Source organism: Halichoerus grypus, chromosome 3 (assembly GCF_964656455.1).
Source record: "Halichoerus grypus chromosome 3, mHalGry1.hap1.1, whole genome shotgun sequence".
In the NCBI taxonomy this organism is placed as follows: domain Eukaryota; kingdom Metazoa; phylum Chordata; class Mammalia; order Carnivora; family Phocidae; genus Halichoerus; species Halichoerus grypus.
Window position 1 is genome coordinate 89,010,182 of NC_135714.1, and position 15,715 is coordinate 89,025,896.

At 35.2% G+C, this 15,715-nt stretch overlaps 1 protein-coding gene across 1 annotated transcript in view; it reads right to left on the reverse strand.

The window, feature by feature from the left end:
- COL25A1 (collagen type XXV alpha 1 chain) overlaps positions 1 to 15,715 on the reverse strand; it is a 465,144-nt gene that overhangs the window by 208,626 nt on the left and 240,803 nt on the right. The window contains exons 3-4 of the mRNA XM_078069067.1: positions 10,357 to 10,401; positions 8,331 to 8,338 (exon numbers count right to left, since the gene is read on the reverse strand). Of these exons, the coding sequence (XP_077925193.1) occupies positions 8,331 to 8,338; positions 10,357 to 10,401 (53 nt within the window). The remainder of the gene's footprint in view (positions 1 to 8,330; positions 8,339 to 10,356; positions 10,402 to 15,715) is intronic.

Sequence of the window (15,715 nt, forward strand, 5' to 3'; positions counted from 1 at the left end):
CTAATTATTAATAACCCTTTAAAGTATCTCCTGACTCTATATCTTGATTCCATCCTTTATTCATTTCCTTGACCATAAAGAAATACTTTCTAATAAAAAATTCTGCAGAGATAAAAGCTAGAGGTGTATATGTATTTCTGAGACTGAAATTATTAGCAAGTAAGAAAATAAGAAAAAGCTTTATTTCATTTAACCCTAAGCAAATCTCAAGAAAGCATGGGGGGACCTGTGAAAATAAAAAAGGTATTAAAAACAGCATTCATAATGATTTTTTTAAAAATCGTATGAACATTTAGGTAACCTCAGACACTTTAGATTCACAACTTGGTGTCTTTTAATTTCACCAAAGCAAGAACTAAAGTTCATTGGACATCTAGATAAGGGAATTCTTTCTATATTATAGTCTAGGACTCTATTCAAATCAAACAGGTCACTTAGTCAACTGAGGCCAAATGTAGGCCATCTTCATGATGTCCACATAATCAGAAATTAAGCAGGAGCCACCGTTTTTTAAGAGGAAATCATAGCATTTTAAATAGCTAGTTTGGAAGAACGGGGACATTGAGGACTTCTCTGTAATCACATGCTCCACAAAGATTATTGAGTGTATAGACATTCACAAGGAAACAATGAGGTACCCTTCAATCACTTGTTTGACCTTGTTCAAAGTGCTAACATTCAAAATGAGTCCAAACTGCTTTCTTACAGCACTTTGTTTTAGAGTGGCTTTCTTGACCAGGGCTAGTTATTGCCCCACAAATCCATGATTGGGGAGGTCATATAACTACCTCCCCAATTTGTCCAAGAAGCTATCTGCAGGCCTGCATAGGCAGACAGTCCTAGGAATTCAGCAACATGAGTATCTGGTCACAAGAAAGTCAAACAGGAAAGAGTGATGTGACACCCCATTTGTGTGTAGACTGGATATTTGAAAGGTTTGCAGGTATCTGATCAGCAACTGACAGCAAAAACTTTAAAAGCAAAAAAAAAGTTGCTTACTTTTTAATAATTCTGACTGTCTTGTGCTACTTGTTCTGTTTTTTATTTTTTAATCTAAAAAGAAACACTCTTTTAGCTCTCTCTTATTTCTTCTACCAAGTATCTTTGGGAGAGAGCATCCACATCTAAACTCTCTTTGGTTTTAATCATCTGTTGCCCACCAAAGAGTGACAGTTGTTTACTTTTCAAACCTTCTAAGAGTTTCTTTAAGAACATTAGTCATTTTTTTCATAAAAGTATTACTAAACATTAAGCTTTCACCTGAAACAATTGGGAATATGAAACAAGATAGACAACCAGAATTGTTCCTAGTTGAGGAAGTTACCCTGAACCCAGAATTGTTGTAGACACAAGGTAATGAAGTCACTCAGTGGCATGAGAGACAGTAGAGAGAGGAAAGAAAAAGCCATAACAGAGTCTGATGGTGCTTAAAGATATTGCAAGTGCTTAAAGTTAAAAAGCCCTCATTACCAATGATGTTACGAAGTAACCTGGGCAGAGCTGGGGCTCATGACCTGGCATTAATACCCTACTCTTCTTATAAACCAATGCCCAACTTAAAAAAAAAAAAAAAACAAACTTTCCCGTTTTACTTTTTTTTTCTGTTCAAGGATTCTAGTGATAATAGGTTTTGTTTTGTTTTGTTTTTTTAAGATTGTATTTATTTATTTATTTGAGAGAGAGAGTTTGTGTTGGGGGATGAGCAGAGGGGAAGGGAAAGGGAGGGGGAAAGAATCTCAAGCAGACTCCATGCTGAGCTGAGGCTGGATCCCATGACCCTGAGATCATGACCTGAAGCAAAACCAAGAGTTGGACGCTCAACCTACTGAATCACCCAGGTGCTCCATTCTAGTGATAATCATTTTGATGATATTTTTCTTCTGTAAAATTTAACAGTAAGACAGAGGTTACATCATTACCCAAGTGACATACCTATGTACATCTCTCTGGGGATTTCTGGCTCTTTCTATTCCTTTTTTTTTTTCTTTCTATTTCCTAAGGAATTATTTCCAGACAGGGCAGCAGAGATTGGCTGTTCACTAAATGTGTTTACTTTTCCTTCTGAGCCCACTGCTACATTTCTTGATCTTTCTTGAAGTTACGTGTGAAGATGGAAGTTGACTCTTGCCAAAGGAATGTGGTCAAAAGTGATATAAACCATAAAACCCTGTACTTCAAGTGCTGGCCAAAGAAAATCCTTCTATCTAACCTTTCACTCTCTTTCCTTATTTTTCTAATCTGATGGCTGCATATCTATGCTCAGGGTAACCTTAGAACACTCAGATGAAAGATAGCAGTCTCCATCACTCTGGGTCCCTGAAAGATTGTCCCTCATCATGTATAAGAAATAAATGTATATTGTGGTAAACTACTAACATCTAAGGGTCTGTCTGTTATAATAAGTGCAGTTATTCTAAAACAGATGGCATCTAGAAATAGACCAGTAGAAAAAATAACGTTGCAAAGAAAAAGTCAATATTTTTGTATGTCTATTTCCTCCTCTCTCCCTCTTTTTAAATTTTAACACCCTTATTTACCTCAATTTGAGGGTCTTTACCCATTATCTTGCCCTTTTCAAGAATTCCAAAGTTCTGCTTAATCTGGCACAAATCCACATAAACAATATGAGAGGGAGCATTGAAATAAATTGCCACTGAGCGCAGTTCCCTCTTCAAACATGGCAGCTTGAATCACTCAAAACAGAAGACATAAAAAGACACTGGGGAATCTATTCTTTGTAAGAATTATAGTTATATCCTCTTTTTCTACCTTTTGTTCCAAGAGACAAACCTGTGTTCAGTGTCCCAAAATGAACTACCCATCTGTGACAGCCTATGGTCATTCTATTATAGCCCTGTCCCCAAACAGCCTTTAGATGCAAACTAATTCTCCAGGCTTGTTTTGTCTGTTTCTTTGGTTTGTTATGGTGACTATATCTGAATTTTATCTAGCCATCCTAGTATATTGTAGTGATTCTGCTTCCTATAAGATAAATGGTTTGCTCTATCAACAATAATGCCCTATTATTATAGAAAAAAAATAAGCCACTGCACATCCAAAAGCATTCTCTTTGAGCCCAAATAGAAATAAAAATATGCTAATAATTAAGCAGGAATATAACAAAGAAGAAATTAAAGGAACATTTGCTGAAATACTCCAAGACAATTTTGTATTTATTTTTCTTCACTCAGAGGCAAAGCTCATTATCACCACACATTAGATGTGAATTAGATGATTTATAAGCTTGTCTTGAGTAACCAGCAGTATGAAAGAGCACATGGAAGATGGGAGATCTACAAATAACTAAGAAAAGCTTAATAGGAACTGCAGATAACAGAGGGTAGGATAAGACACAATAAAGAAGGTATTTGCAAAGAAAGTGGTAAATCTTAAACCTTACTTGCCTGAAAAACATAGAAATATGGGGGGGGATGGGCTTTGAAGAGAGATAGAGATGGCATGGGTTCAAATTTTGGTTCTGCTTCCTGCTAAATGTGAGTGCTTGGGCAAAATTACTTGACCTGCCCAACCCTCAGTTTCTTAGTCTGTAAAATGGGTATAATAAATCTCTAGTTCACGGTCCTGGTATGAGAATTGGTCTGTAAAGTGACACGTGGTAGGAAGTTTACCATAAACTGTAATTATTAGCGTATCTGGAAAAGATTTACTATTGACTTAAAAGTCATATTGTTTTTTTCGATATGAAGTAAAGATATCAGAGTTTTTCATCTAAAATTTCCTCAGAGATTTCTTTTCCTAATTCATCTACCACATTGGCAGAAATAGCATTGTAAGCTTAACTTGGCTAAGTCTGCTTCATTCATCTGTCAACAAGATTCTGGACTTCAAATTGAGTTGACAATTGCTGAAGGTAGATGGGACAGAACAGGCTGCACAAGAGCATCGTATTTCACACCTCAGAGGGTTCTATGCTACCAACAATAACATCATATCTCTGTCAGTCAAGCACAATTATACAGCTTGATAGACTGATACAAATAAAAAGCCAGTTAAAACAGGTCTCCTGACTCTTTTCTGGCTACAGTTATAGGACTCGTTTGAATCTGCTACCTATGAATATTAGAATAGCATCTCCTTTGGGGACAAAGGACAGAGAAACCACATCCCCTACTGATTCTAAAAAAGGTCCAAAATAGTGCAAAGTTTGCTACATTTGAAAACTTGAAGTCACTTTGTAAATTTAATCTTACTTTTTGCTTCTTATTGAAATATGAATGTATTTTTAAGACATCCAAAATAGAAGGTACAATTTCATGCCATAGGCAATCAGGTAACACAACGGTCAGGCAAATCATTCTAGCAAACATATTCGTGATATCCGAGCTAGGCGATCAAAGCACTTTCATGGATTCCTTTAGAGCACTGTTTTAATACATGTTACCTTTATGAAAAAGAAAATAGAAAAAAGTACCTGATATTCATGTAAAAGTAAATTACGTTATCATAAAATTACTCCATTGTAGCCTTTTATAGTAGGGACTCCTATGGTAGCGATATCTTTTTGTCAAAATGGGTAACTGAGTTATAAGCTGAATAGATTCTTCCTAAAAGGTAAATTGATATGTGGGATCTAATTTAAGTTGTATTTCAAGCTTTAAATTATAAATGATCTCAATATGCAAGACATAGAAACTGAAAGAGAAAAAACACTTTAGCCACACATAATTCTAGTGTAATGTATCCAAGTTTTCCAAAATACATCAAATGAAGATGTAAATGTAAGGTTGCTAAATTAAATTTTATCATTATGCTTTTTTTTTTTAAATTTACTTCAGGGTATTATTTCAGAAGGGCAATGAAAAAGGTGACTCTTAGTGGCAAAAGAGATCTGTTACTGTCCCTCAGGTCAATCAATCTTTTATTTGTTTGTTTCATAAGTGCGTGAATGCTGTTTTTTACACTACTGAGCACATTTCACAACAAGTGAAAATGAATGACAAGAAAATACACACCAGGACACCAGGTTACACTTCATAATCTTTCTGTACATGCGAAGCCATGGGGCCACAGAAGCTCATGGCTAGAAGGAGCTGGAGGAATTTACTTTTGCCAAGGATTCTGGCACAGGCTCTGTGCCACTTTGCTCACCAGAAGCAAGACCATGGAACTTCTCAGACTACCTTTGTGCTTTACACTGAATTTACAGGATGGAGGCAAGGGCAACTGCCATTAAAATGGCAGCATAAGCTTTGATATTTCATCCAATTTCTTATTTATGAAGATAAATATATTTTTTTAAAATACAAAATTAGGAAAATAAAATTTCTCTAAAAATAAAATTACAGAAACTTAAGATTTCAGTTCATGGAAAAGAAATGGAAGGGGAAAATACACATAAAATTAAATGATGCTAAAACTAGGATGAGTATGGGGTGCCTGGGTGGCTCAGTCGTTAAGCGTCTGCCTTCGGCTCAGGTCATGATCCCAGGGTCCTGGGATCGAGCCCCGCATCGGGCTCCCTGCTCAGGGAGAGTCTGCTTCTCCCTCTCCCTCTCCCCCTGCTTGTGTTCCCTCTCTCGCTGTGTCTCTCTCTGTCAAATAAATAAATAAATAAATAAATAAAATAAAAAAAAAACTAGGATGAGTATGGTCACTTCAAATTATAATTGTCAATAATTAGATATTATACCTCAATAAATATATCATTGGTAAACCTATTTAATCATAATAATGCCACCGTTCATTTATTTTTATTCAGATGCAAGAAATATAATGGAAATATTTTATAACTCTAAAGTTAAATTTGATAAAAGGCAAATACTTCTTGAAAATCATATATAAGGGTTTAGAAATCAGAGGCTCAAGAGGATTTCATTGCAAGATATTTCACCCATAGGGTTCCCATGATATGGGGTCCCAAGTACTATAAGACTCCATTGTATTAGAAAAGATAACATGATCAATACATATTTTCCCTCTTTTTCACAATCAATGGTTCTTCATCTTTCAAAAGTGAGTGACTTCAATTATTTTTTAGTCAGTATTATTAAACTCATTTATTTATTTATTATTAAATTATTAAAAATTATTAAATTATAAACTCGATTATTATTAAAACTCATAATTATACCTCATTTCTTGGATTTGATGCAGTTTGCTAAACACATTATAACTTCTTCAAAACGTTGTCGAGATGGGACAGTATGAATGCTCATTTTATAGATTAGCTGCTTTACATTTTTTAGACACGTTTTTATTATATATAATTACTTATATCAAGGAATATGATTTGACCATAGCCTGACAAACCTGTGTGACAATGATCCATGTTGTAACACATTCATAATTCATAAGGGATAGAGATAGTGTGGTAAGTGGAAAGGGTTTAAAATCAGACACGTCTAAATAATTCCAACTTTGTAAACCCTCTCTAGAGGTGCAACTATTGATAATTAACCTCTATGAGTCTTTTCCTCACTGAGCAATGGGAATGTTAACACTAGGATTTATGTGAGACAAAATGAAAGTATGTGTGTGAAGTGCCTAGAATATTACTTGCCGTACAGACATAGGTCATTATATTACATTTCACATTATTGGGCTTCACAGCTACCGTGGGTTTTTTTTAATTACAAATTGAATGTTTGTGGCAATCCTGCCTCAGGCAAGTCCACAGGAACCACCTGTCTAACGCCATTTGCTCACTTTGTGTCTCTGTGTCACATTTTGGTAATTCTCACAGTATTTCAAACTTTTTCATTATTATTATATCTGTTATGGATCTGTGATCAGTGATTATGACTCACTGAAATCTCAGATGATGGTTAGCATTTTTAGCAATAATGTATTTTTTAATTAAGGCAGGTACCTTTTGTTTTGTTTTATTTTGTTTTTGGAGATAATACATTACACACTTAAGAGACTACAGTATAATGTAAACATAACTTTTATAAGCATTGTGTTATTCGCTTTATTGCAATAGTCTGGAACCGAACCCACAATATCTCCCAGGTACGCCTGTACTCAGGGCTTAAACATATTAGTTCTATTTTCTTTTTATATAATAAGAAAGGAAAGAACAATTAAATCTTTAGTGGAGAACCTGGACTAATAGATGGCCCCAAGAAAGGAGGGGCTGTGTGGCTGCTGAAACTTCTGAAGGACCAAAGAGGAAATACTAGAACCCGGACTGTCACCATACGGCAGAAGCAAGATTTAACTACCTCTTGGCATGTCTAATACTTACACCCACCAACAAAAGCCTGGAACACTCTATACTGGCTGTAATTTCCAGAGTTTCCTCTGGGTAGTAAATGCTTGCTTCTAGTTTTAAAGACAGAGGCTTACATATGAAGCCAAAGAATAAGGCTCCTAGACCTGGGCCATGCCATCTGCCTAGCATTAAGCCGGAGCTGAAAGTCAGTTACAGAAGCAAAGTCACTTCTAACATGATTTATGTTGCACCCTTGAACGTGGCAGGAAGACTGCAAAAGATATTTGGAAGCCAATGCTTCCTCTGAATAAAGTAAACGAGTATATGCTAAGCCCCTCTCCCCGGACCATGCTGGCCTGTTAGATAAGTTGCCAATGTGGAGTCTTTGAACCCTGGAGCAAACTGGCTATTCGGGATGAGAAAATATCTCAATGTCAATGATCACTGCTACCGTAAACGTACAGTGGACAATGCAAACACTGGAGTCAGACAACAGATATCCAGGATATTATTACTCAAAAACACATCTAGCTCAAAGCTGACAAGATAATCTGTTCCTGTGAGTGCAAAGCAGGCTGGAATGCTGCAGCTCTGACCTACTCAAGGAAAGAAAAAAGAAAGTGCAACTCTCCAAGGGCTCCATCTCATGTTCTTTATGCAGGCAAACTCCAACGGACTTCAAAGGGAGTGTTGCCTAAGGAGGGAGTACCGGACCAAGCCCATGGGGGGTATCATTTCCATGATCATGTTGCCATCTACATTTGGTGGACTGGCAAATGCAAATATTTCAGATACAAGTTTAAACAGATGAAAAAAGAAGTGCGAAATAGCTTGGGGATTTGCTTGCAAGAGAAACCTCAGAATTCCAGGAAAAGATTTAATATCAGGAGCTTCATAAGTTATTCCAAAAGTCCCAGGAGAGTAACTGGTTTGTGATAGTATTAAAAATAAAGTTCTTTTTTAATTGACACATTTTACACTTCAACATATCCAAAATAATGTACCAGAAAAATAATTTCCCAACGTTAAATACTCTTCAAAGGTCAGTAACATTTTTCTAATTGAAATATAGACTATATTTTGATGCCTTAACAAAGTTTTAACATACGTGATCCCGATTAAGGTACAAGAGCCCAAATGCAACAAAAATACTTACGGGAGGACCTGTGGGGTGGGGGTGGGGTGGAGAGAATAAGAGAAAGGGGGAGATGAATTAGTGAAGATGCAAAATATTAAGATTAAATATAAAATGAAAGCATTGTCATAATCATCAGCAAAATACAAGATGATGAAGTCATCTAGAATTCAATGAATCTTAATCTTTTTTTTTGGTTCATGGACAACTTTGATACCATATCAGAAAAGTGCATTTACATCTATCTGCACATAAAATTTTACATAAAATTTTGGAAAATATTCAGATTCCCTGAGGTCTGTCTATGAATTACTGAGAGGTTCATCTTAAGATGGCCTATTTATACTTAAAAATTTAGATAAAATATGAATCAGGAGGATCTTTGGTCGTTTATGATAGCCCAGTTAGACAGAATTGATATATAACTTTCTTGAGTTTGGTAAAATGGTTAAATGGGAAATGTACCCATTATTTGTTCTAAGAATGTTTTTTCATTCAGTAGCATTGGCAATATATAAAAGACTAAACCCTGATATTTATATTTCTTTAAAATTTTGTATTCTCATCAAAACACAGGAAAAGTCTAGAAAATTTCAATATATCCCACACTGTACACTCTATTAAAACACAAGTTTTTAGTAGCTAATAAGTTAGGAACTGACTTTTTAATTTTTCTATAAAACTTCACATCAGTACAAAATTTTTACTTTTTTTCCCCCAATCCTTTGTATTTCTTTTGACAAAGATCAAATCACTGATTATTTGATTCCACTAATGTTTCATTATTTCTTATTCCTTAAAACACATTTATAAACCATCCTCTAATATAAAACTTTGTAAGGTGAAAGGGATACCTATACAAGTATCCAATTACTTAGATTATGAGGTTTAAGGATGACTTTCAAGAACACTCTTAAAGGAATTAAGCAAGTATACTGCCCAAATTACTGAATTTTCATAAATTTCTTTTACTTCGAAATCTTTTTTTTTTCAAAAAAGGAAATGAGACAAAAAAGCAAAAACACAACAAATCAATCTGCTGCTCTTTTTGGTAGGTTAGTATTTCTACTACTTCAACACTCAGAAATTGGTTGTTTTTAACACTGATAAATACTTATTAAAAAATACTGGAAAAGAACATTTCTTAGTACACTAGAATGAAATCTTAAATTACCTTTCAAAGTAAAGAAAAAAACTCAAATAAAAAAAATTTTTTTGAAACCAAATATCCAAATGAGTGTGTGCACTTACTGTCTTGCTTGTTTTATAAAGTCTAAGACTCCAAAAATATAAATGACCATGTGAAGTCTTATCAGGCCATCAATTCTTCCTTGCACGGTAAGAGGAAGATACATATAGAGATTTGGCCTGAAAGCAAAAACTCACTGAAGTGGGCATCAGGACAATTGGTCCTGTTTCAAATTCTGCTCATAAAATATTGCGTAGCCTTGGCCGAATCACCTGACTGCTCTGGGGCCTCCATTTCCTCAACTACAAAATGAAAATGCTGGATTGATTACTGAGGCTGCTGTCATCACTAAAATTCTAGGGTTATACAAGAGGAATAAAAATTCCAAATTTTGAAATGAATGAGAGTAAAAGCATGACAAAATTGTACCAGTTGGATAAAATAACAATAAAGGTTTCCAAGACATGTGCCCCAGTGTCCCAAAGCAGATGTTTTCATAAAGATCCTGCATTTGCTATCTGTGGAGACGGAAGCACGGGTGTATCGCCACACTGCGTGCAGCTAAGAAACCCTCCACTGTACGCGGAAAGGACAAACTTAACCTGACGCAGTAAATAACCCAAAATTGGGTGCCAGTGGTTATCAAACATAACAAATCAACAATATTTTCCAAACTTCTACCTACAGTTTGATGGAAATAAGAAGATTAAAAAAGATTCTAGGTCTAGCAGAGGCAATTTAAACACACAAGCTTACGCGCAACCTCCCGCAAGACAATATAATCATTAATTAGGAGGAACAGATGCAGGAATCTAACCAAAACATTAATGACAAGGAGCAGCTGAAAGAGAGACTTACCAGATTCTCCTCTTCGGCCCCTCTTACCGCGTTTCCCTGGAGGGCCTAAAATACAAAGAATAATTTTTTGAACATGGTTTAATATTTTGTTTCCTGTTCCAAAATGGCTAGTAAATAATTTCTACATATTTTATCACTGTTTTTAACAACTTCAAGAAAGGGACCAGATATTTGTAAAGGCCAGCATTATCCTACCAGCATAACTCTTAAGCCTCATTTAATTATAAAACCTACGCCAGATGTCTAATCATCTAGCATTACTTAAGAATGCTAAACATTTAGAATTTTTATTCATCCTGCCTGGATAACATCAATAAAGAAAGACTTTAATTGCAAATTGGTGGTGTTGAGATTTCATGTTTCTTAGGAAAATTTTTTTTCTAAATGTTGCAGTATATTAATAATTAAAAGCACTAAGTACAAATGACTATAGTTTCTCTTCAGTCAGGTCCACTGTGATGCCCTTAAAAATATTTAGTTGGCAATTAATTAAATGTATATATTCATAATGGAAATAATCCTTACAATATTTCTATTTTATTAAATATGAATTTTCATATATTGGAATTTCTCTAATTGAGAACCAGCTGAGTTAAAATCATACTTTTTTAATTGGCAAGTGTTTAGGTACTAACAATAGGTCTCATTTTTCTAAGGAGCTGGCTCATTATTGTCAGTCAGTAAATATTTAATCTTTATGATGATCCCACTTTGAAAGTGGAAGAAAAAACTTTTTTTTCCCAGTGAACTGCCTATAAAGACCACCAAGCTAGTATGTATCAGACTTAACACAGGATTCTAAACATTCATGGCTTTCAAGCCATTATTCTCAATTATATAATTTCTGCCCTCATTTCTTTGAGTAGGAATAGTTCCCACTAAATTATGGTTCAGGCAAATAGAAGAGAATAATTAGCCCACAATGAGAATTAAGGTCTTATAACATTTGCTGAAAGAAAGAGGCCAAGGAAAATGCAGACCCTCCTGGCTTTAAAGAATGAGCTTCTAAGTTGGACTGATGACTTCCAAACTCTAGAAAGTTCAAGACACAAGCAGCACAGGCCTTAGCAGCCAGCCAGGTCTCGACATGGTCCTGAGCTACCAACTTCCACATGGAAACACTATCATGAGAATAGAAACATCAGTGGGCCAGTTAGTTTCCCCTCAAGCCTTTACACAGAATAAGTGTGGCCATCTGTGTTTTATAAGAGATTAAAAACAATCAAGCAATAAAATTGACTGAAAATGTTAGGAGAAGAATTTTTGCAGCAGAGTCCAAAATTGTCATTCAAAATTTCAGATTTCTCTCTGTATTCTGGAATAAAGATAAATTTTCTTTCTTTCTTTCTTTTCTTTCTTTCTTTCTTTCTTTCTTTCTTTCTTTCTTTCTTTCTTTCTTTCTTTCTTTCTCTCTCTCTCTCTTTCTTTTTTCTTTCTTTCTTTCTTTCTTTCTTTCTTTCTTTCTTTCTTTCTTTCTTTCTTTCTTTTTGAATAAAGAAAAATTTCTTGGATCCTATTCAGGATATTCTTGGCCAAACTGAGAGCAGAAGGAGAATCACATAAACAGGTAAATAAACTCAGTAGGACCCTAATAGGTATGAAAGACATACTTATTTACACACACACACACTCAAACACACATGCACAGAAATATATTGACATATTCTGATATATACAATGTCCTTAAGATTAGGAATCATATTTTCTTTTCTAAACAAAATCACTTAAACTAAGAAGTAGTTAGCAACAACTATATACTTATGATGTCTGTGGTCTGCATAGTAGGGGATATAGGCTATGTATAAGATGTATATCTGCCCTGAAGAGGCAAAGAAGTTGAAAAGATTCAAATAATACATACGAAAAATGCATTAGTACCATGTTGTAGGCACCATGAGTTTAGGTTCTGACTTGTTCTTTCTACTCAAAACATAAGGTCAATTATAAAAAGAGAAAGAAAAAGTTTTTAGAATAATTTGTATTCAAAAAAGAAATGGGCATGTCCACAGGCTAGAAATGGACCAGAAATGCAAAGTGGAAAGCAGGGATAAAGCCATGAGCCTGCTGGGCTCCAGTTCTAGACATAGGAATGATGGCCACAAGTACTATTTCTGGAGAATAAATACTCAAGAGTTCTCTAACCAGAGTCAGTGGCTTAGAAATGCTGAAGACAAGCTGAAAAAAACCCAGGTCTCTGGCTTAAAGGCTGAAGAATACAGATATAATCTCTCAATCAGAAAATGAAGTAAGCATCTGCTGGTTGGAGGCCTAACTCTATGATATCTACAACATAAATCTGCGACAGAAGTCCAGAAATGCTAGTTTAGGACCAGTCTGGTCTAGAAGGCTGAGGATGTCAGGTAAAGACAAATATAAAAGGGCTAGATAAGAAAGGGTGAGCGCAGAGAAGAGAAAGGCATTCATAGTGAGAAAACTATAGCGAAAGAAAGAAAATACCTCCTACTCATAATGGGTATACAAAACAAAAATTCCAAAACATATGAGGAAATCTAAGGCTGAGAAAGGCAGTACTCAACAATAGGATCATGAATTCATTCCAGGTAAAATTAATTTTTAAAAACCATCAGACTGGGGTGCCTGGGTGGCCTAGTGCATTAAGCGTCCGACTCTTGTTTTCAGTTCAGATCATCAGGTCATGATCTCAGGGTCATGGGATTGAGCCCCAAGTCCTGGGCTCCACTCTCAATGCAAATCTGCTTGGGATTCTTTCCCTCTCCCTTTGCCCCTCACCCTGCATGCATGCACACACACTCTTTCTCTCTCTCTCAAATAAACAAATAAATAAAATCTTTAAAAAAAAATCAGAAAGGGGCCCCTGGGTGGCTCAGTCGTTGGGTGTCTGCCTTCGGCTCAGGTCATGATCTCAGGGTCCTGGGATCGAGCCCCGTGTCAGGCTCCCTGTTTGGCGGGAAGCCTGCTTCTCCCTCTCCCACTCCCCCTGCTTGTGTTCCCTCTCTCACTGTCTCTCTCTCTCTGTCAAAAAATAGATAAAATCTTAAAAAAAAAAAATCAGACAAAAGTTGGTATGTTAATTATACTTTAAGAGGTAAATGAAGAAGTAACATCCATCAAAGAGCAAGGGATTTTAAAGATAAATAAAAAAAAATGTATTTGAAAGAACCCTTTAGAAACCTTGAAGATAATAAAAAGAAAAATAGTCATTGAAATTAAAAAAAAAAAAGAAAAACCATTCAAATGTTAGCCTGAATATGGTTGAAGACAGAATTGATGAAGATGCAGAATGCAGCCCAGAGACAAATCCAATATTGATTATCTATCTATCTATCTATCATCTATTACCTATTCTGCTCTGAATGTGTGTTCCCGAGGTTCATATATTGATGAATTCTAACTCCCAAAAATGATGGTATCAGGACATGGGGCCTTTGGGAGGCAATTAATTCATGATGCTGGGGCCCTCACGAATGGGATTATTACCTTATAAAAGAGACCCACACAGACCCCTAGCCCTTTCCACTCTGTAAGGATAGAGTGAGAAGACACCAGCTATGAACCAGGAAGAGAGCTCTCACCAGAAGGTGACCATGCTACCACCTTCATTTTAGACTTCTCAGCCTCCAGAACTGTGAGAAATACATTTATGCTATTTATAAACCACCCAGTCTCTGGTATTTTGTTATAGCAGCCCAAATGGACTAAGACATAGACATATCTATTTAGATATCTATTTACCTATCTATCTACCTATTTATTTATGTCAAGAAGCAAAATTTTACTTATATCAATAAGAGAACCCAAAAGAAATGATAGAGAAGCCCTTGTTTAAGAGATAATAGATGAGAACTTTCCAGAATATAGGAGTCCTGAGGTTGAACTTATACCCCAAGTGGCAATAAAAAATAATAATAATAAATAAATAAATAAATCACACTTAAATTTAATAATGTTCAAGAATAATGAGAAAATATTAATAACTACCAGAGGAAAAATTACACTGGAAGGTACTTAGATTGACTGCTGTCCCACCCATAGAAAAGATGTCAGAAGAGCTTAGTCCTGATTTTTATAATAAATTTCAGAAATCTCTAGTTATTATTTGTTTATTGGAATTAGTTTCTCATTTTCCCCTGAAGAATGTTCCTTTTAAACAGTAGAATTTATCAATAAAAATAAATCACATTAATGTTTAAAACTAGTTTGAAATAAAGTATAAAAATAATTTAAAAGATTTTAAATTATGAAAAAGTGATTAAAAAAACAATGATATCTTTTGAAGAAATCAAGAAACAAAGAATATTTCTGAACATGTCTGTCTTAAATATTTAGTCAGAGGCTTAAAGAAATAAACCAGCGGCGCCTGGGTTGGCTCAGTCAGTTGAGCATCCGACTCTTGATTTCAGCTCAGGTCATGATCTCAGAGTCTTGAGATCGAGCCCCACACTGGGCTCTGCACTTAGCAGGGAGTCTGCTTGAAGATTCCCTCTCACCCTCTCCCTCTGCCCCTCCCCCCATTTGTGTGCACACTCTCTCCTTCTCTCTCTCTAAAATAAATAAATCAATCTTAAAAATATATATACCAAATGCTGTGGGAAATACATCTGTTATATTGAGAATTGAGATAGAATAGAATCTAAGTAAATGGAAAAGATATTTGGCAAAACATACCTATTGAAAGTCAAAGGTTTTACAAAGAATTTCATAATATGTGAGAGAGAAAATGAAGCTAAACTAAGTTATGATAAAGTGAGAATCTAAACTCTATGGGATTTACAAAGAAAATACTAGATTTGAGAAGAGTATGTTACAGTTACTAGAAGAAACAGAAGACTGGAGTGAGCATTATACCAGGCTGAGTGAACTAATAAATTATATAAACTCTCAGAAAGACATAGATACAGATCTTGCTTAAAAGAGAATAAATAGAAATTTTGAAAAAGTCTACTGTGCAAATGTATGGTGATTAACATAACATAATAAAATAAAAATTAAAAAAAGTCTACTGTGCAGGTAAGACAATTTGATATTGCTTGCGAATTTAAGGATAAAAATAATTCTTAAAAATGATTGGATGGGGTGAATTTAACAATAGACAGCTGGCAGATCACTAGAGTGAGAAAATGAAAAATCAGAAAAGACAAATGATAGATGTTTCCCAGACAAAACCGATGTTAATAATAGTGGAGAAAGACAGTGACCATTTCCATTCCAAACTGAGAGATGAAGTGTTGGCCAGGCATGAGCTCTAAGAACAAAGAGAGAAGCTAAAACCTCACTCTTATTCACTGAATTTGGCCAGATCCTTAAAGCAGAAATTCTCAGTGAATTCTATCAGCAGAAAGCCATGAGTCTGCAAAAGAAACTGGTTCAAGAATATGAA